The sequence below is a fragment of the Desmodus rotundus genome, chromosome 4 (genome assembly GCF_022682495.2).
Source record: "Desmodus rotundus isolate HL8 chromosome 4, HLdesRot8A.1, whole genome shotgun sequence".
In the NCBI taxonomy this organism is placed as follows: domain Eukaryota; kingdom Metazoa; phylum Chordata; class Mammalia; order Chiroptera; family Phyllostomidae; genus Desmodus; species Desmodus rotundus.
In genome coordinates, this window is record NC_071390.1 from 38,220,143 (window position 1) to 38,240,997 (window position 20,855).

The 20,855-nt window shown below is 38.9% G+C and overlaps 1 protein-coding gene across 1 annotated transcript in view; it reads right to left on the minus strand.

Annotated features, from left to right (window-relative positions):
* TMEM26 (transmembrane protein 26) overlaps positions 1-20,247 on the minus strand; it is a 35,695-nt gene extending 15,448 nt beyond the window's left edge. The window contains exons 1-4 of the mRNA XM_024561395.3: positions 19,692-20,247; positions 6,543-6,621; positions 2,380-2,493; positions 476-696 (exon numbers count right to left, since the gene is read on the minus strand). Of these exons, the coding sequence (XP_024417163.2) occupies positions 476-696; positions 2,380-2,493; positions 6,543-6,621; positions 19,692-19,882 (605 nt within the window). The 5' untranslated portion in view covers positions 19,883-20,247. The remainder of the gene's footprint in view (positions 1-475; positions 697-2,379; positions 2,494-6,542; positions 6,622-19,691) is intronic.
* Between the last annotated feature and the right edge of the window lie 608 nt (positions 20,248-20,855).

Genomic DNA, 20,855 nt, shown 5'->3' on the forward strand with positions numbered 1-20,855 from the left:
TTTGCCAAGTTTCTTCTAGGTGCTTTCTTGGAATTGTAGCTGTGTTGTGCTCTAGAAGAGACTCTTATGACTGAGCACATACATGCCTGCACACATGAGAATGTGAGAGGGGAGCCCGTGACGGCCATCCATCTCCAGAAGGTTTTCTGGTAACAATAGCCACACCTAACCTGGCCCTTTTTCTTCTCACTCGTAGGAGATATTATTTGTCCCTTTTCTCTAGCAGAAGCCTTCTTTTTGTATTTCAATTTGTATTTTATATCTATATATCTTTATCTATATCTGTCTCTATCTCCACTATGCTAGTACCCAACAAGTATCTGAGCAGCTACAAATTCTATGATTCTACCATTGGGCGTATAGTGTACTAAAAATCCTTATCCATGCAGTATACAAATGATGAAACAAAGGGACAGGTGTGTGGCTGTGACCTTGGAAAGAAGGGCTTTTCCTTGCAGGGCCTTTCGTTGCTTACCTCACATTTTTTTCTTTCAAGGTCTCACTTGTGAATTCCAGTATGTCAGCAGCTGTCCCCACAAACATAAGGAGAAGTTCAGAGAGTTGGTTCCGAGTGATTGTGCCCCCAATAGGTAGAAGCCATCTTCCAATTATTAGCATCAACAAGAGTGTCTGGTGGAGTGCCAAAGTCCAGTCTTTCTCAGGTACTTCAGATAAGTTCTGTATAAAGACTCTGGCCTGTTTAATAGAGATGTCAACCCACAAAATGGAGGCTGAGTTACCAACTTGGAGAGAGATACACCTTCTTCACCATGGCTTTCAATCAAGAGTTAGCTTTTGTGGAAGGTTATTTTCAGAGGATGATGCTTCACTTACTAAAGAAAGTCAAACTCTTTTCAACTGAATGATGTGAAAAAGTAAAAAAAACTAATGCGGTCCTTAAAATGAACAACTCTTTGTTTAACTAGAAGTAAGTTAAACCTTACACTTGCTAGTGGGAATTCTCCTGTATGGTATTTAAAAGGCCAATGTTAAGCCATTTTAAAGATCATTATTTTATTTTATTATTCTCTGAAACAGAGTATAGCATATAAAAATTCTTAAATCCCATGCTAAAACATTTTTTTAATTCCTACATATTTTTTTCAGTGATTTTAAGTCTGAATTTACAAATTTGGGAATACCTTAGCATGGTACAAATTTTCTCTCTTATTCTTTATTGCTTTAAAACACTACTATATCAAATGAGAAAATATATCATAATGTTTATTCATTACTTAAATGTAAGTAAAGAGAATAACTATAAAGTTATTGTTTTTATTCTGAATATTTAACATATTATTCAAACATCCATAAGCTAGCAACCACATTTTATTCTGCCCTTATTCTTGTACTCCAAGGAAAACTTACATCCCATTCATGTGTCCTAGATAAAATCTCTTGCCCATTTAACTTCTGAGTAAGTTTTGAAGTATATCATTGACCCAATAGGTTATGATCTAGAGGACAAAATTCTCAAGTGGATTGCATAGTGATTCCAAATGATTTATGCAAGTAATTTAACTTTGTTTGTGCAAATCTATTCATCCCTTTAGATCACTTGCTGATGTTAAGTGCAAAGGTAGAGGGAGGATAAAAGATAAGTCAGAATGTTAACCTGATTGAAACCATGATGAAGGTCAATAGCCTTTCATTACATACTTCTTTATATTTCTTCTTTGAGACTTCACATACATCTTATTTATTCTTATGGGGAGCATAGTGGCAGGGGGTACATTAACATTTTTAATTTTCAAATAGAAAACGGCAATGCAGAGACATTAAGTGGTTTGTTCGAAGTGATACTGGTACGCTGTGATTGGAATTAAATTAGAACTCAATGCTAGTTCTATTATACCTCACAGAATCAATAGCCTATCTTATTGTTGAAAATGGGGTTCATTGGCAAGGGCCTTGGCCTTGAGTATTTCCCATATCTCATTTTCTAATAGGCTGTGGTTAGTTTGCCAATATCAGGCATGTGAAGAACAAAAAAAGTGACTCAATGTTGGCTGGGAACCTTCCTTATTTTATTAATATGAACACCTAAAAATATATATAGGGCACACTCCAATCTTATAATTATATTATTCCTTCACAAATATATGTATTTCTCTTTATACATATACTGTCTGATACAAGTATTAAAGGTTATTTAATGCTGCAAATTAAATATATCTACTGATATACATATATATATATTTCACACGTTAACTATGTTTAGTAAATATAAAGATACAATTATTTTGCAAATTCCTGAGTCAGACAAACAACTGGCAAATTCCCTTAGCAAAGAATGAGCTGAAAGGTGTAGAATACATTGACTTTATGAAGAGACAAAATTTGCTAGACCCTTTGACATACTGTGCAAAAAGCACTCACCGTCTCAAAGAGGCCATCCCCTCCGCTGGTGTGTTCACCTGACATCAACGTCTGATTGAAGTCTTCTTTGCTGCTGGTATTCAGTGGCGTTCCTTCAGACTGGCTACTATAAGACTAAGAATTATGTAAAAAGGCAATTTGTCAAAAAAAAAACCCACAATAGGTAGAATTTAAAGTGGCTTCAGTTATCTAAGAAATTATGAGCAGATATGTGGAATTTAAACAGTATGCATAAACATCTCCAAAACTCAGATTATATGCTTGCAATAGAAAACCAATTTTCAATTAATTTGCAAAGAGAGTCTATTATACATGTCTTATTTTTCCACAAGTCCCTGAAGACGTAGACTCTCTGAGATCATTGTAGAGAACTGTGGAATTTATATAATTGGGATTCCGTTTTTGAACATTGGAACGATTGTAAAACAAGCCAACAGCCAATAACAGCATGGAAACATGTATGATCCTGGTCAAAGCACTCACTCTGAGCATTTGTTTCTTGCCCAGAAGCCTCTTTATCAAAAACACAATTTTTCCTAAGTAGATGATCCAATTATTTTCAATCTTGCCTGTTAAGTACTATAACAACCAAAAAATTAACACATTCGCCCACCAAAATATATATTTAGTGCCAGTTTAGAAGTCAATTTAGGTTTATATAAAATTTGATAATAGACCTAAAATAAATAACAGTTTTTCCCTTCTCATTCCTTTACTTTACATGTAAATTTCTGCAAGCAAACTGTGCTTGATTTTTACCCAGCCAGGTGCTAGGAAGCTGAGGCAGAGAAAGAGAAAGTAAATAAGAGAGGGAAGGGGTGGCACTTGAAGATGTGGCTGTACCAATGATTATTTCACAAACAAGTGAAAATAATAATAATAAGGTTGGAGATTTCTCTGTACATCCACAGGGCTAACATACTTTTGAATGACACACACTCCACCACCACCATCCATCCGTGGTCACATGTGTGAATTTTGAGAGAAACTATTTTTTTAGAAAATGCTAAAGCTGTAAGAAATGCATTTTTCTTAATTATTCTGGATGCTTTGTCAATCATTCCATGAGCTATTTTAAAAAGTAGAAAAGCAAGTCTGTCAAGAAGCTATTTTTTTCTACCCTCCATCAAAACTGTTAAGTATTAGGGGTGAAATGACAAGAATAATTAAGAAAACTGGCCATGTGCCATATCTCCAAGAGGAAAAAACAGCTGTTCGCACACCTTTTTTTTGGTATAGCTAAGGCTCCAAGGAAAGACAATAAAAATAAAAAATTAAATATTGAACCAAGTAACAAATTCTCTTCGCAGAGTAACTGTGACTCTCGCTAAGAACCCATGGTCAATGGGAAACAAACGTTGACCATTTTGCTCGTGGGCTTTGAAGCAGATTGTATATTAAAAGTGTGACATTTTACATCCTTATATGTTTTTATATCCTCATCACAAAACCCAAAGACAGTTTCTTATTTTGAAGAAGAATAACCTGCTCTGCAGTATAAGGTACCTCGGTAGCAAATGGCTCTATCATCCATATTGTGATGTTATAGCCCGAGTCCCCCTTCGCTCTCGTAATTCCATTTGTAATACATTGATGAGACTTTCCTTTGAGTGGCAGCTGCCTTAGCACAGCAGAGAGCAATTGGTTTGACTCTTTAACCTAATCTGACTTGATTGTTTTTATGGTAATACTGTTCACATTCAACCTCCTGTAAGTGAGTTCATGTACATAACCCAGGTGTCAATAAGCCACTTTTTTTATGGGCTATGTCTTTAAAATTCTTTTCAGCTTCAAACATATTCCTTTGGGTCAAACTAGACTGACACCATCAAGACCAACAAGTTTCTATTGCTTTAACTGTACAACTTCATAAATAAACCTAAGAGTTAAGGGCATAATTATTGTCATAACCATTTTGTTTCCATTCATGCAGACCTTGCCAAAGTCAGGAATGAAGGTACATAATTGATCATCTAGAAGTGTCTGCATGGAATAGGTCACATGTTTTCCTAGTAACAAGTCATAAGTCAGAACGTTTAGGATTTAGAGTATACGGAAAAGTGAAAGGAGATTAAATTACTCTTTCCCGTCATGAAACATGTAGATGATTTTGACGCTAACCTCTGAAACAGAAGACATAACTGAGAAGGGCAGGGCGGTTAGCAGAGTGTGGACAAGACGCAGGCTCTGAGTCCCAGGAAGTTGTGGGCTAGCTGGGTGGCCTTGAGAAAAGTACTTAATCTTTTCTGAGTCTTGGAGTCCTCTTGTATAAGACAGAAATGCCTAACTTACGCAGTTGCTGGGTTTATAAATGAGAAAACAGATCTGAAAATACTTTGAAATAAAGAGAAAAAAGTGATTATTATTACAACCAAAATTTCCTATGTGAATGGACAAAGAGCATTCCTTAATTCTCACTTCTTTAAATGTACCTTTGTCTCTTTTGCTCTCCCCTTTGTTCTATTCCCGCTCTGCCCACCCTGCCCAATTCAATCTTTGGGCACTTATCTTAATTCTTTGTGTCAAAACAAGTCAAATCCACTACTACTACTAAAGGCTCAATTTCTTTTGTAGTATGAAAATTAGAGAGGCACTGCCTGTGGCTCAAAAATCTTTTTTTTTTTAAGTTAAAAAAAAGAGCTTTTGGTTGCAGGCTATTTGTTGTAACAGGACTTGACCTGTGTATCAATTAACTGTGCCACACATTTATATTATAAAAGCATTTGGGGAAAGGAATTGTTATTGTGGATGATAGCCATGTCACGGAATTGGATGTGAAGGGAAAAAATGATTCGAATCACCAGAGCCTATTTCCATACCCCTGAAAGTAGTGAGCAATAAGGAAATTGAAACAGTCCTCTAACTCCCTGTGGTACAATTTCTAAAAGTCATGATAACTTGAATTAACCAATCTGCTGCTACAAAAATACTTTTGCTGCTGAGATAGAGATATCCTATCACTTTCATATTTTTTAAATGGGAGATTTAAGACAGATAAATGTTTTCTTCATGCCTGTATTATTGGTACATGCTTGTGGAATTGTTCAAAAATAGTTCACAAAGCTAAATTCCCCTCTGTGTGCCAAAAATTGGGGGCAAGTATTTTCTGGATAGGTTTGAATATCTGAAACATATATAGGAGGCTTCACTTTGCTATAAAATGACCAACTATAGCAAAGAAATCTGTATAGGGGCAAATTCTCACAAATCTTGCCTAACCTAGTTTATCATTGAAGGTAATAAAATAATATTATATCATAACTACAGTTTATCTGTAAAGCATAGTCTAGCAACCCAGCCCCTGAAAATGTGAAGTCCAGGCTGGAGCCTGATGGACTTTACTAACCGACCACCCCGGTGTTGCACAAATGCACGAAAAACAGGACATGGCTGAATCCAGCCTACAGCCTGCTACCTAGGTTTGCCCAAGTAAAAAGCAGCTCACTGAAAACTCAGAGCCTCTCTCTCTAGGCAGATGAGTGTCTCTTATTGAAAGCCATTGTCCTGTTCTAGGTGACTGTGGTTCTAATACATACAGCCCACATTTTCTGATGGTGGTTTCAAGGCTCTTCCCCTTCACCCTATCTCGGGGCTCTAAAGTAAAATCCCTGTTTCATTAAAACAGCTCATGAGGCCCTCAGAAGTGAATCTCTTATGATTTGCAAAGCCTGTATTTTAAGATAGACTATCTCAAATAGCCCCTCCAAGTTTGATTGCATTTGTATAGCAGAGTACAGATGATGGGGCTTTCTTTTTGTTTTCCTTGTTCTTGAAAATGTCACTTTGTAGAATGCCAGATAACCAAGCCCTGGCCATTCTTAGCCCAATACAGAAATGCATTGATGCTGTAAGGGTTAAAGAGAATTTTCCAGCCCCATGTAAATGCTAGCATGTTGGGGGGTGGGGAAGTCCTAGGAACAAAGCCTCTAACACAAATTGTTAATTAATGAACTGTATATAATCTTCAGTTTTAAATGAATGTAACATTTTTATTGGCTTTGACAGATCATGAATTCACTTCCTTTTGCTGATAAACCCTTATTCATTCAATTCTTGATAACTCCAGTTTCTTAGAAAAAGTGCATTTCTGACACAAATTGGACTAGAATATGAAAGGAGTTACTGCTGAATATTCCACTCTTCTAATTTCCAAAAGGATGTACCTGGGTCCCATGGTGCACTTCAAGAATCCACAATGATGGAACGATGTTAATTAGATATACAAATATGGCTGGTGAAAACCTGTGAAAGGCAGGAGGGAAGATAGTTCAGTTTTTACCAAAAAAAAAAACAACAACAACAAAACTTTAAAAAGAAAGAAAAAATAAATGCATATTCCCTGACCACAGTGAGTCAAACCTTTTTACCTCAAGTGTTTATTTCAATGGGGGGAAAAAGCATTATGTGATTTCTGCCATATGGATTATAGAGAAACAAAGTAACTGTAAAAGGGGCTAGCAGCTGTCATTCTCACTGAATTTCTAATCCAATTAATAGAGGTTAATTTTAATATGGTTTAATGGGACACTGCCAATTAATTTCAGGCACAAAACTGGATATTTTGTGTTTAATACGTTTTGTAAAAAGCAAATACAGCAAGAGTAAATCTTGGATTTTTCAACATCGTGATATCAGGAAGACTGATTATGTTTTTCAATATTAACCTAGAATTCTGAAAGCTCAAGTAATAACATCCTGTTCGACAAAAAAAAATCAGATAATAATGAATAGGCTTTAATCAACTAGCTTTATTTGTATTTGCTAAACTTACTAAAAATAAAAATTCATACAAACAACAGAGGAAAGGTTTTGTATTTTCTTAAAACACTATATTCATTATTTTCTGGCTGAAAATTCGGGGGGGTATCCAAAGACAAGTAGGCTTGTAGTCAGACACACTCATGTTCAAATGCCAGTTTTGCCACTGACCTCTCAGTTTGCATCCTAGACCACAAAATGAGGGCAGTCTCCATATTAGTCAGCTTAGGCTGCCATACACAATGCCACAGACTGGTTGGCCTGACAACAGAAATTCACTTTCTCCCAGCTTGGGATGTTGAAGTCCAAGATCAGGATGCTAGTATGGTCGAGATTTGGTGAGGGCTTTCTTCCTAGTTTGTAGATAGCCACCAAATTGCATTTTATTTTAGATTGGACTCTAATAGACCACCTCAAAGTCAAAATTGTAAGTAAATGTAATTTTGTTAAAACACTTGTAATACACACATGGAATGGTTTCAAGTGACCTGAAAAATAGAAATGTTAATTGCTCACCAAGTAGAATTATTTGAGATTTAATGCTGCTGAAACCATACTATCATAATCCAGAAGAGAAAACTGAACAAATCTAAATGGAAGCGAACATTTAGAACGGATTTCTTAAAGGCTTTCAACCCTTTCACTAATATCTCCTTTCAACTTCTGGGAAGAGGAGTGGAGAAAGGGTAAAATAAAGAGAGCTCTTTTTACAAAAAATCAATATTTAATATAGATACTCCTCTACTTTTGATTTCTTGCAAAAACCAATTTTGAAACAAAAGGTTATGGGTCACATTATTAAAATCTGACTTGGAAGATGGCTGGACTACAGAGAGATAGTAACAGCCCCCAATTTAACATGCTCTTGAAGAGAAAAGACACAATTAATTTTTGACCTTACATATCAAGGGAAACATCAGGAGAGAATATTTCCTTTGTGATATTGGGAAAGGAAATGAATTCTATTTGGAGGGACAGTTGGAATATGTAAATGTTTGTTTGGCTACCTCGCAGGTTGGCTGGACTGCAATTATGTTGACTCCCTTGGGACTGATTTTGGGATTATCTCCCCTAACAATACTATTGCAATAATAATGGAGGGAAACCATAGACTGGAAATATAATAGCTTTTGAAAGAGGTTAAAAATGAAACAAGCAATCCCCTATAACATTTTTTATGCATGAAATTAATTTCTATAATTGGAAAAAAATGCAATCCTGTTTCAACTTATTTCCTCTAACTAGGAATCTAGTTATGTTAATTAAAAAAAGGAAGAAAGAAAGAGAGAAAAGAAAAGGTCAGGATCCAAGGTTTTCTGTGTTGCCTACTACAGAAAATCTGAATTCCACAAACTGATATTCCCAGTGCCCACAGTCTAGTGTTGTCTCCACTTCTTCCTCGTCCTTTACCACATCCTATCATGTTAAGCTACTTGAAGCCAGCTGTATGGTTCCCACTTGCTGTGTATTTAGAACAAAACAAAACAAAATGTTTTGGAAAGTTGTCCTCACACCAATCCCTCTTCATTAGAATTATCTGACAGAAGTGAAAAGGGAGTAGAAAGGAGGAATCACATTGAGGGCCCAAGAATTAATCATATTCCACTCACGAGAGTTTGACTCCATAATCTTTCTCATGGTATTTCCCACCCTCTTAATCTAACACCTTAGAGGAGTTCCTGAAATTTCAAAAGGCTTCCAGGTAAGTTACTAATGAAATACACAGTACCACGTAGTGAGCAAGAGCAAATCAATTTCAGGAGCTTCCTTCTCCTTCCTCTCTCTAATTCTCTAGTAGCAGGCTATAGCAGTGGTACAACTCAAATTCTCAAAAAAACTTATGGAAAAAATGAAAGTATTATTTAGAGAAGTATTAAAATATTTTCTTTTGGCTATGAAGAGTAAATTTCAGCCATTATGTTTTGTTTGACCACGGGTCCCCACTAAGATGAAGTGCTCTGTGCACCTTCAGCTTGGTTAGTCTGAGAAGAGAAGTTCTGAAATGGCTTTATAGCAAATGTCCCTTTGAATTATAATTACCTGCTTTGGAGTGCCCTTTCTTTACATCTCTACCCAATCAACATCAAACTGGTATTTCAAAGGTGTACTGGGAATTAATCTTAATTTTTATTTCTCCTGTGACCCAATACATTCTCCACTGTTTTATAATTAAGGAGATATGAGACTTAGTTTTCCTAAGTTCCTTGAAGGCAGATCCTGAATCTTATATCTTTGTGTCCCTACCCTCTTCCCTTTCCTTCATCTTTTCCTCTCCTCAGTGGTACCAGGTGTCTTACTAAATTTTTAATTACTGCTTATTAAGTAAATAGTTATTTTCTCAAATCCCTGAATTTATGAATTAGGGAGGACTGAACAAATAAAGTGGGTGGAAGCTACTGGCGTTTACAAGGATACTGTATTTACATTTCAGGGGGTCCAGTATCGAGTGTCTCTTGGGTTGTGTCCCTTGAGGAATCATTACACTGCAGCAGAAATTTCACAAACTTAATTGGCCCAAATTTGAATCTTGCCTGTTCCGTTCATTCATCTTTGGGAAATCACTAACTTCCCTGAGACTCTATACACCCTTGTCTGTAAAATAGAGATGATTATACCCATCTCATAGGGTGGCAGTGAGGACTAAATGAGACAGTACATGAGTTGCTGCTTTATAGAGGCTTAGCTCTGTAAATATACTCATGGCTGAAAGAGGACTCAGAGGATACCCATTTAGAAGACTGTGTACAAATAACTTATAATCAATCCTGTTTTTAAACTATGATTCTCAAAACTAAACCAATTTAAGACTCCTTGAATCAAAGGAAGTTGTTTGTACTTCTGAGGACATCATTAACTTAATATTCACTGTTAAAGTAATTACTGTCAGTCATACAGCCATGGTTCACAAAGGCTATTTGCCCCTCATGACCTACAAAATGCTGCACAATCAAGGCTCTGCCTACCTCTTGGGCTCTGTTGCCTGCCAGTCTTCCTCACTGTGCTCCTCTAATAGTGCCTTTCTTTTAATTCTGGAAATAAAGCTAAGTGCCTTCCTAACTGAGACTTCACTTACACATTCCTTTCCCTTGAAATACCTCTCTCTCACCTTTCAGCTGATTATTTCCTTCTCATAGTTCATGTCAGCTACAGGGGACTCTACAGTACAACTTTCCTCTCTCCTGCAATCTAAATTAGATCTCCTTGTTATGCTTGTCCCTCTTTACTTTAAACCTATATTTCTCAAAATTCATAATTATGTATGCACATATGTATATGTACACGTGCCTATGCACTGCTGTCTCCGAGCGATTCTAAGTAAAACAAGCACAGGAGCTGTGTCCGCCTGCTCATCATCATGTCCTCATCTCCTTCCACATGCTGAAGCACGTGGTGGGCTCCCTGCAAATATGTAGTGGTTTGATGAGGCCGTGGTTGATGTACAGTTCCTACTTACCGTTCCTACTTTCTTACCACTTTGCAGCTGGTTTGACTGGAAATCTCTTCTTGAAATATCACCATGAATTGATTTTATCTGGAGGTTTACAGAAGGAAACTAATTATTCTGTTCTTGTATGGATTTAATATTGTTTTGCTGTGATGAAAGATTTAATATTTCAAGGTGACATTTTAGCCATTACTTATTATTTTGAAGGTTTGCCATATTTTTGATACCGCATTGTCAGTGTGATTCATTTTTGGAACCAAAGAGAAATATGAGTTCTAAAAATTGAAAGCTAGGCTCCATCCTACCTTGTTCTATGTAACTAATGAAATTGGATGGCCTTTCAGAAGATACCTAATCATTCTATTCAATCTTCATGTCTTAGTGACATCAGAAGTGAGTAGATGCCGCCATGACTGGCGTGGCTCAGTTGGGCACTGGCTGCAAAGAGAAAGGTTGCTTGATTCTGGTCAGGGCCCGTGCCTGGGTTGCGGACCAGGTCCCCGGTGGGGCATGCGAGAGGCAGATGATGGTTGTTTCTCTCACACATCAATGTTTCTCTCCCTCTCTTTCTCCTTCCCTTCCCCTCTCTGTAAAAATAAATAAATAAAAATTTTTAAACAGTAGGTGGCCAAGCACTTTGTATGAAGACTAATACCATACATAGATGAGCCTAGCCAACTCAAAAATAACTTAAATTAGGTTCCTGGATACTAGTTTATAAAAATAAGATATACTATTCATAGACTAACAAAAACTGATAAACGTGTGAATAAATGAATAAGACACATCCAAGTGGAAAATATTTAGGAAATTGAGAATACCCTATTACTAATAAGCTATCTGCCCTTAGAAACTCATTTATTACAATACCAATTACTGTCTTATCAGCACACAGAAGGTGCCCAACATTAATACTCCAATGCCAAATTACTTTGCCTTTGCTCAGATATTTTTTCTAAATTAAAACCTTCCTCAAGATATTCTTTCTCTCCACAGAAATTTTTGTTTGTTTTTATTTCACAGCCTATAGGTAGCCACATACCAATTCTTTCTAAAGCACCCAGCAGAAGCACCATCTTAAAGGATTTTTTCTTTACTTGTTTATGGACTAATTTACTAATCAAAAATGTTTATAGGTCTTGCTACATGCTAGATACTGCTCTGAGCTCTTAAAGAGCTATGCTCATTGTGTTTCTTTTCAGTTCATTTCATCCAAAAATAAAATATTATTTATCATAGAAGTTGTCATTTCAACAAATTATAATGTTTTTCACAAAATGATTATGTCATGACACTTAGCAATTTAGCCCTGCCATGAAATTACATTTACTTCAGCTCCCCATTAGTCTAGAATTAGGGTTCCATTTTCATCCTTCTAAAAATGACACTTACTGTGGCTTTATTATTGAAAAAGTTACATTTGTTCATTTTAGAAACATATAACAATAAAAAGAAGCAAGTAGGAGAAAAATTAACCATGATATTACCAACTAGACTGTTTAGCTTTGTTCTCTACAATGAGGATTCTAGTCTTACAATTATATGCATTAAACTGAAAATAGATAAGATTTAAGTGAAGCAAAAATAATGTTCCAAAGATTATTTCAATGTGAATTGCAATTTTAATTTCACAGTATTTCCTACTCTACAAAGGGGGTGGACTTTTAAGAACACTAGACCTAAGTTTCAAAAGCTCACATTAAGCTGCCTTGAGTGTTCTCAATAAAATTTCTGGAGCACTGTATAATAATAGGCCTCCTTCCATGGAAGTCAAAAAAGTAGGTCAATTTACCCTTTCGTGGGCCCCTAAACCCTGGCTAACAATGTAAGAATTGTCTGTCCTCCTTACGTGCACTGGGACTGCTTTCTCTAAGTGGGCCTTAACACCCACGATTCCCACCTGGGCTGCTCAGCAAGGGCCTTCTGGGACTGCAGGGGCAAAGAGTAGCCAGTACAACAGCCTCCACGTGTCACCCACGCCTCTTCAGCCCCCAACATGCACCTCGTGCTCTTGCAGAACACATAATCCTCAAACACCTGCTAAGTCACACATCTGACTCCAGCCACTAACCCGTTCGCCTTCTTAGTTAGAAGGCTGCTCACAATCACACCCTCCAAGATCCCTCCGTCTGTGTCTGCCCACTAAGGAGGGAGGGAAGCCACAACTAAATGGCCGTAGCTCATGAGAACTACCCCCAAATGGAGAATTAAGTATGGAGTGTGTATGTTTTAATAGGTGCCAGCATCAGATGATAGGAATGCGGGATCTTATGGGGAAGCAGTCAAACAGAAAAGACAAGGAGGAATTTCAATGGGTTGGGGATACTCACTGCAATGAAATCATTCTTTATACTTCCAAACCCCTTAAGGATTTTATGTTTTGTTAAAGGGAAGACTACTTCTGAAGGTGAATATTAAGGCTCTTAATTATAATTTTCACTGTTGTTGCCCATTTAAAAAATAAAGCTATAATCCCGAATTCTGCTATAAACCAGTTGTAGTAGTACTATGTACTTTATTTAACTTAAAATTTTCCAAGAGGCTATCTAAAACAAGAAGAAGCTTTATTAAAACTGAAGTCCCCCCATTCAAACCTCAATAGTATACTCCAGTATGATTAAACTAGTTCCAGGAACAAAATATGCATCCATTTTAGGATCTATGTACAATTTTTCTCATAAAATTTCTGAGGCAAAGCAAATCCTGACATCTTCCTAAATGAATTGGTTCCAACTGAAACCTTAAGTACTGCCATCATGGTATTCCCTCAACTGGAAAAGCCCTTGTCTCTCCTCTCTGCTCTTGTAAAACCACCAGCTACTTCAAAGGCCAGTAAATAAATCACTTACAAGAAATTGTCCTTGTCTAACAAGCCTACCATACGGATTGTATCTTTGTTCTGCAGCCTTTCTGCACTCCTGAAGTTGAATTGTGGCAACTTCTTTGGTACTTGGAGTGTTGTTCTCATATAACTGCATATATTTTATATTCCTTTGAGACCACCATCATAGCACCTGGTACAATAAATGATTGTTTAATGAATAAGTGAGCATAAGCATTAGTGACTACAGGAATTTTAATGGTCTCTGGAGGGTAAAACGCATTATGGGTGTTATTTATGTGAGGCTTTATTTTATTTCATTCTATAAAAGACAGTGGTATTTAGTTATGTTCTGTAGAAGGATTGGTTTTTCACTTTAGGACAAAAATATAGACAATTTAGAAAATTTCCCCCCTTCTATTTTCTTTTACATTCCATTTTGGTTTAAAAGGATGTCTGCTTATGCAAGAGTGTCTTTGAGCCATGCCCCTGTGCAGTCTGAACTTTCCTACATTTTGTTCTAGGCAAAATTATCCCAGTGCTTATTAGCATGTCACCTGGGATCTACCTACCTACTTTGGAAAAAGGAAAAAATATTGCAACTCCACTATAGGGAATCCTTGACACTAAAAATGTATGTAGTTGTGCAGTGCACAGGCAAAACCCGATTTCTTTATGGACAGGAGAGCATTTAACAATTTAATTTAGTCCTGGGATGGGGAGTCCTTCTCTAAGCCGTGGCTTTCTCATCTGCCAGTAAGAGCAAGGACAGCACCCCCGGGGCTGTTGTGGGGGCGAGTGAGGGAATGTGCTTGCCATGCCCATGCCTGGCTCAAAAAACTGAGTGCTCCCCGGAAGCTAGGAATTGTTTTTTGTGATTTATTACCACTAGTTGTGACCTTAGATACACAATCTAACCTTGCTGTATGATAAGGTCTTCATTATAAAATGGTGCTAAAGGTGTAAACTCACTCATAGCATCATTGCAAGGATTGCATAAGAAAATGAATGTAGAGCAGGCTGGGAGCACTGTCCGTATTCAATAATTGATACCTGTGACCACCTCCATTATCGCCATCTCCTTCATCATATTCTTGTATCTATTATTAACAGGCTGTCAAAAAGTGGCACACCCACTTTATTAAGAGGCTATTTCAGGTAGATCAAACAGGTGTGAAGAACAGGAGGCTCAAACGGGAAAATAAAAAAGCAGAGGGATACTGCAAAACACAACCAGGGCTGGCAGCAGCACTGATGGGAGACAGGACTTGTTCTTTTTTCCTAAGTATTACCAACATCTCTCCTAATAAGTGAACAACATTAAACCAGCTGTCTACCAGCTACCTCTTTGAGGTCAGTCAAATGGAAGATAAAATACAACCCACCCCCTTTTCTAAACAACTATGGATAGTAGACTTATATTGAGAGAAAAGAAGCAAAATTTGTTTCCACCTTGGTATTTTATATTAACAAGCTGAATGTCCTTAATATTATTGGAATATGAGTTTCAAAAAGTTTATGTTGATACCTGTATATATATAAAAACTATTTTAAAAGCCCTGGTTTTCTTTAACAAAATCATTTATACACCCCAGGTTTTACTCTCCCAATACCTGTACTTTCAGAATAGTGTGGGACATGCACAGGGGAGAATAATGCTTGATGTAAAGATGAATTTTCCTTGTTGGAAAATAAGTTAACCATTCAGATTTGTCCTGACACTGTAGGCTTAATAATGCCAGCACCACAAGAAGGAGAAATGCATGGAGTTTAGCAGTAGGGATAGATTGATACTGGCTCATGGGAGCTCCCCACACTTATTTCCTCTTTGTTTTTCTCCCCGTCAAGGAAAGAAGTTACAAAATATTATAACCTTAATTTTCAGTTCTAAATGTCTCAGTTGAACATACTCATGGAGAAAGCAAAGACATCGTTCAAAGGTTCAATTTCCTAGGGGGTCCCATTACACAGACATAATTATGGTTTGGATCCCAAGTCCATTATGAAATCTAAAATATGACTTTTTCTTGGGAGTGAGCATGGTACTGATTCAAGTTAGCATAACACCATCCTCCCTAAAACCATGACTCAGATCACTAAAAACAAAGTCATTTGCTGTTAACATTCACATGTGCTTCCCAAACGGACACAGATTTAAGTCACCCTTTTCCAGTGAGCTCAAGGCACAGGAGATAAAACGCACACACGCAAATGCATGTGGAGATAACGAATATTGTAAAACTCCGGATACACAGTGTAGGTGGCGTGGATCAGTCCAATGCACAGTGGAAAGTGTTAATGGAATAACAAAAATGCTAAGGAGAGATTTCAAGAAGTATGGACAGCTGGTGTGAACAAGGAGAGAAACAGTCTATCTGGCTAGGAGAATTTCCAGGGCCCAAGTTGGCCAAATGGAAATCTCAGGGCCTTCTTCCCAATCCCTCCATTTCATCCTCTCTGATATCCAAAAATATCATCAGGAAAATGAGTGCTTTCAGTACCCGATTTCCTTTCTGGCATTTTTATAAACAGTTTTGGTGGAGGAAGACGCACAGTTTCAAATACTATGGAATTACATCATGCCGAGTTCTCCTACACTACTCAAAGCTTATTCAAGATTAGACTTCATATGTTTCCTAACTCTGGGTTTTTCATTTCTGCTGTTGAACCATCTCAATACAATTGAGTAATCAAAACAGATTTCACTGAGTTTTGTTTTTTTTTTTTACAAAATTGGTTTAAATTTGAAATCAATTTAGGATGGAATCTCTTCTGATTCCTAATTTATCTTTTTTATTTTCAGTTGGGAGACACCCAGACATTTTCTAACACATGATGTTCAAATGAGATATGGTAAAAATACAAAATTTAGAAGAAATTTTTTACTTGGATGCAGAATACACGGGGAGGAGAAGAGATAAGGAAGAGTAGAAAAGAAAGTCAGTGTTTATCTGTCTTCAGGGAGTGTGTCCCAAAGCACCTTTAGCTCTTCCCTCTCGATTTCTCATCTCCTTGGCTCTTCCCATGTCTAGCTCAATCTCTTCTTTAATAGACTCAGCTTAGACATCTTCTCCCCAGAGAGGCCTCTCTGACCACCCAGTGGGAACTTCCCCCTGGTGCTCTGTCCCCCTACAAGCCATACCCCTTAGGCCTTCTTAGATCTAATAATCCATTTGTTTACTTGCTTATTGTTACTCATTTGCTGACTTGTTTATTTACTTCTTTATTTTCTGAGTCCCCTGTTTAAAATGTGAGTTCTTTCAGGGCAGGGTTTTACCTGTGTTATTCGCCTGCGTATTCTTGGCAGTCAAACAATGGCTAACACACATTAGATGTTCCTGATATCTTTGTCGAATGAAGAATGATAAGGCTCTGTACTTGCTCCAGAGAAGTCCGCTCACGGCTCCCCACACTCACCAACCCCAGGATGTCCTTTACACACACAGCCTTTGCACTCCTGTCTCTTAGCCACTTTTCCTGCCACAGACAATGCTGTGAAGTCCCCTCTCACTCTGCTCCCTACCACAGTGCTGCTCACATCTTTTCTCCTCTGAATTGCTGGAGTCTTAATATTCCTCCTCTCCCAATTACCAACTGATCCTAAGGAAAATGATTAAACAGCTCTGAGCCTCTGCTTTCTCATCTAAAAGTGGGTGAAAACAGAGAAACAAAATAATTGTACCTTCTATCAGTATCAGATGGGATAATCTGTACAAAACATTGAAAGCACCTAAAAATAGTAAATGCTAAATATTCATAATTATTCCCACACATGTGAGCACTGAATCAAAATGCTACCTTTTATTTTAATATCTCGAGTGTGTTTGTTTTCTGTTTGCTCAGCCTGCTCGTGCAGTGGCTAGCGTGGCATTGTGCTTACAAATTAGGCGACTCAATGAACATTTGTCTGACTGCTCTTAATAAAGAGGGAAAGAGGGATAATGAGGAAAGGTGACCAAATAGGCGAAATATTTTACTAACTCAATTATATTTACCTTGTATTCTTCAAATTTTGATGAAGAAAGCCCAGTGTTTCAAAGTCTGTACTTTTGCAAATAAATCCAACTTAGATTTCTACTTATTCTCAGATATGGTCTACTTTCAAGTAAACAGGGTTCAAATATGTCATAATCTTGAGGAATATTTTATCACTATTGTGTAGAAAGCAGTTGAAATACTATCTATCTTCTGTTTGATTTTGCCTAGATGGTAATTCACAGGTCCATTGGACTGTTGCCCAGTTAACAAAAAAAGCAAGCAAAAGGACACTAATTTCCATCTTATAGAAATAGAAGTAAATTGGCAGGTGAAATTAATAAGCAGTAGGTGGAATGGAACAAATTCCACTAGCACACATTTATTGCACTTAACAAGGGGTGTGTCAGTGGCTGACCCTCTCCATCCTATAGAATTCCGACTAGTTACACTTCTCCAGCTGGCAAGTGTTCAGTGTTGATGTAATGTTGTCTGTCCCTGGACGGCTGAGCTCAGCAGCTCTAGTTCCATTTTCCTTTCCAAAGGATAGCTAAAGAAACATTCTTTGGACAAGCGTAATATGTTTGCTACATTTCAAGAAATTTTGTTCACATTTTCCTCTGTAACTCTGTTTATTGTTCCATGATTTCTGTGGATTTCATTTTGGGGGGCTAGGTGCCAAATATAGTAAAAAGAACAATGTTCAAACTCACCCAGGGCAATCTAAAGGAGGTTCATGGATCTGATGTTCCAGAAAAGAAATTTGTAACCAATGTGTGTTCAGAGCTTTAGTGCGGCATCCAGGTGTTACTTGGTTGACTGATAGTGTGGAAGGCTTTCTCCTTCTGAACTTGTAAATAGACAATGTATTTAACTGATACACATGGTAGTTCTTGGACAAGTGCTCTTTTTTCTCCTGTATTGTATTTTTTTCCATTACCATTTTCTCCCATACCCTCTTCCGCCTCCCCCCTCCCCACAATCACCACATCGCCACACTGTTGTCCAAGTCCATGAGTTCTCTTTTTCTTTTTTGCTCAATCTCTCCACCCCTCTAATCCACCCTGCCCCCTCCCCGAGCTGTCATACATAACCCCTGTAACCTTATTTTCCTGACAGCATACCGTGGGCATCCCTCTAGGTCAAGAGCTGAAATCTAGTTATTGTTTTTAACATTAACAAAATATTTTAGAAATTATTCAACAGTGAAAATTTAAGCAAGATTTACATCATTTGAAGAGACAACATTCACTCCCCTGCACTATCATGAAATAGTTTTTTGTAGTTTGATATGTAGAACTATAGAGAGGGATTTTTTTTTCTTTTAATATGGTGACTAACTATAATTCCATACTGAGTGTAAATCTTGAATTGACTAGTACTTTTTTTTCTTTCTCACAGAATTAAGTAGTTTTAAAAGTATTGACATATATGTAAACACAGCCTCATTGTTTTTAAAAATTAGTACTGGAAGAGGCCTGCCTTGGAGAAGTTGGGATGAAATCTGTGAGTGGAGGGATGGAGGTGGGGCTCTTTGTAAATGGCAAGAGAATCTTTTTCTCATTTCTTCTATTGCCATTCAAGTCTTTGGGGGAGGAAATAAAGCACCGTGCTGAGCCTGTAATTCTTGCACGTTCAGGTTAAGTCTAAACCACCCCGTTGCTCTCCTTGCCCTCCGCCAGTGTGGCAACCCATCTGAAACAAGGTGGGCTGAACAGTCCCAAGTTCCGAAGCATCCAACCCCAGGCACTTGAAGCTGGTGCCCTGTTGGGGAAGGAAGAGAAGCGGCTGAAAGCACAGCCTGCTATGCTGGCCGGGTCTTCTCCCCCTTCATCGCTGCCCCATGCACACAAGCTCTTGCCAAAGTCCCTGATGCCCAGAAAAGGGTATTCCCACACCTGTATGCACGCAGAGTAACCGTGCACACCCACACGCACCAAATGCGGAAAGCAGGGCACATTGACACCCTCTTGCCCCAAGACTCCCCGATTTGGAGCACTTTCTGCAGAGCAGGCAAGCGCTTCCCTTTTTTTTTCTCCCCAAATTTTCCAAGTTGCCAAACCTGGGACTGGGTGACGTGTGACTGTGACTCGAACCTTCCTAGTGTGGCCCTGGGACCCTGAGGCGCTCCCGCGTGCTTAAGAGAAGCGCAAGCATCTCGCGCTCCTTCTAAGCTCTAAGCGAGGACAAAGGGGATCTGAATCGAGTAAAGGGTCGGCGGGCTTCGGGGAGAAGGTCTCTTGGGCTACCTGCGAGCTACGTAAGGGACAGTACCCGGGGACTCCGCGCTCTCCCTTTCCGGGGTGTGCTCACCATTTGTAGCCTCTGCCGCGCTTGAACTTGAGGGTGAGCGCAGTCTCCAGAAAGAGCAAGAGGGTGAGCAGCGAGAGCAGCAAGTACATCGGCTCCTCATACACCTTGGCCACTCTCCAGACCCCGACCAGCGAGTGCAGGAAGAACAGCAGCCGGGTGACCAGCGCGTTGAACAGGACCAGTCCCTCCATGCCGGCGGGCGCGCTCTGCCCTCGCGCTCGCCCTGCCCCGCAGACCTGGCCAAGAGCGCCCGACCCCGTCCGTCCGTGAGCAGGAATGTGACAGTTCCGAGACCTGCTGCCACTGTGGTTCCTCCTCACCCTCCCGAGCGCTTAGAACGGGAGCGAGAGGCTCGCCCCTCCCCCAGACTTCCTGAGAACTCTTCAAAGAGCTGGAGACTCTAAGCCCAGCTTTTCTAGACTGCGGGGCTTTCCCGGGAGTCAGGGGCGCGCAGTCCCAGCTCCTGGGCGTTATTCTCCAGTGCTGCCCATCCCCTCCCCAGTCCCCGGAGCTAGTCTCCATCTCTGCCCTCTACCCTCCCCCCACCTCCGTGCAGTCCTCAAGACCTTCCATGCTCCAAGGGATTAGATAGAGGAGGGAAGTGGACTGAAGGTCAAGGTGCTGCATAGCCAAAAAGGGGAGGAGGACGCATCTGGGTCACCTTCTCCTTGCTTTTCCACTGAAGCACTTTAACTTACTCACACTTCCTACAAGATAAAGTTCTCATGGTGACTCGAAACTGGGAAGGAGAAGAGCCAAGGATTCTGCTGTCCAAGCAGTTTTAGAAATGAGATTCCTGCCTAGTTTGAAGAACTAAAACTTCAAGGAATAAAAGAACTCAGGCACACTGGGCCATCTGAGAGCTCTCCGCACCTCATAAATGGGAAACCCGGGCCTCGTCTGCTCTTTGGACACAGTGTTAATAAAGAAAAGAAACAGTCTTTACTATGTCATCTGTCACCCTCTCCCTCCACCCTCATCCCCCCCAATTTTTTTTTTTCTGAAAGCATACCTTAGCAGTAAGAAAAGAAGGCAGAGGGGAAATTGAGGGAGGGCACTGGGAGCTAGAGCAGGAGAAACTCATGGAGCAGGGAACTAATTGCACCTTGAGGCCAATGACCAGTAAATTAAACTCGGGTCTTCCAGCATCCAGGGCAAAGAGCA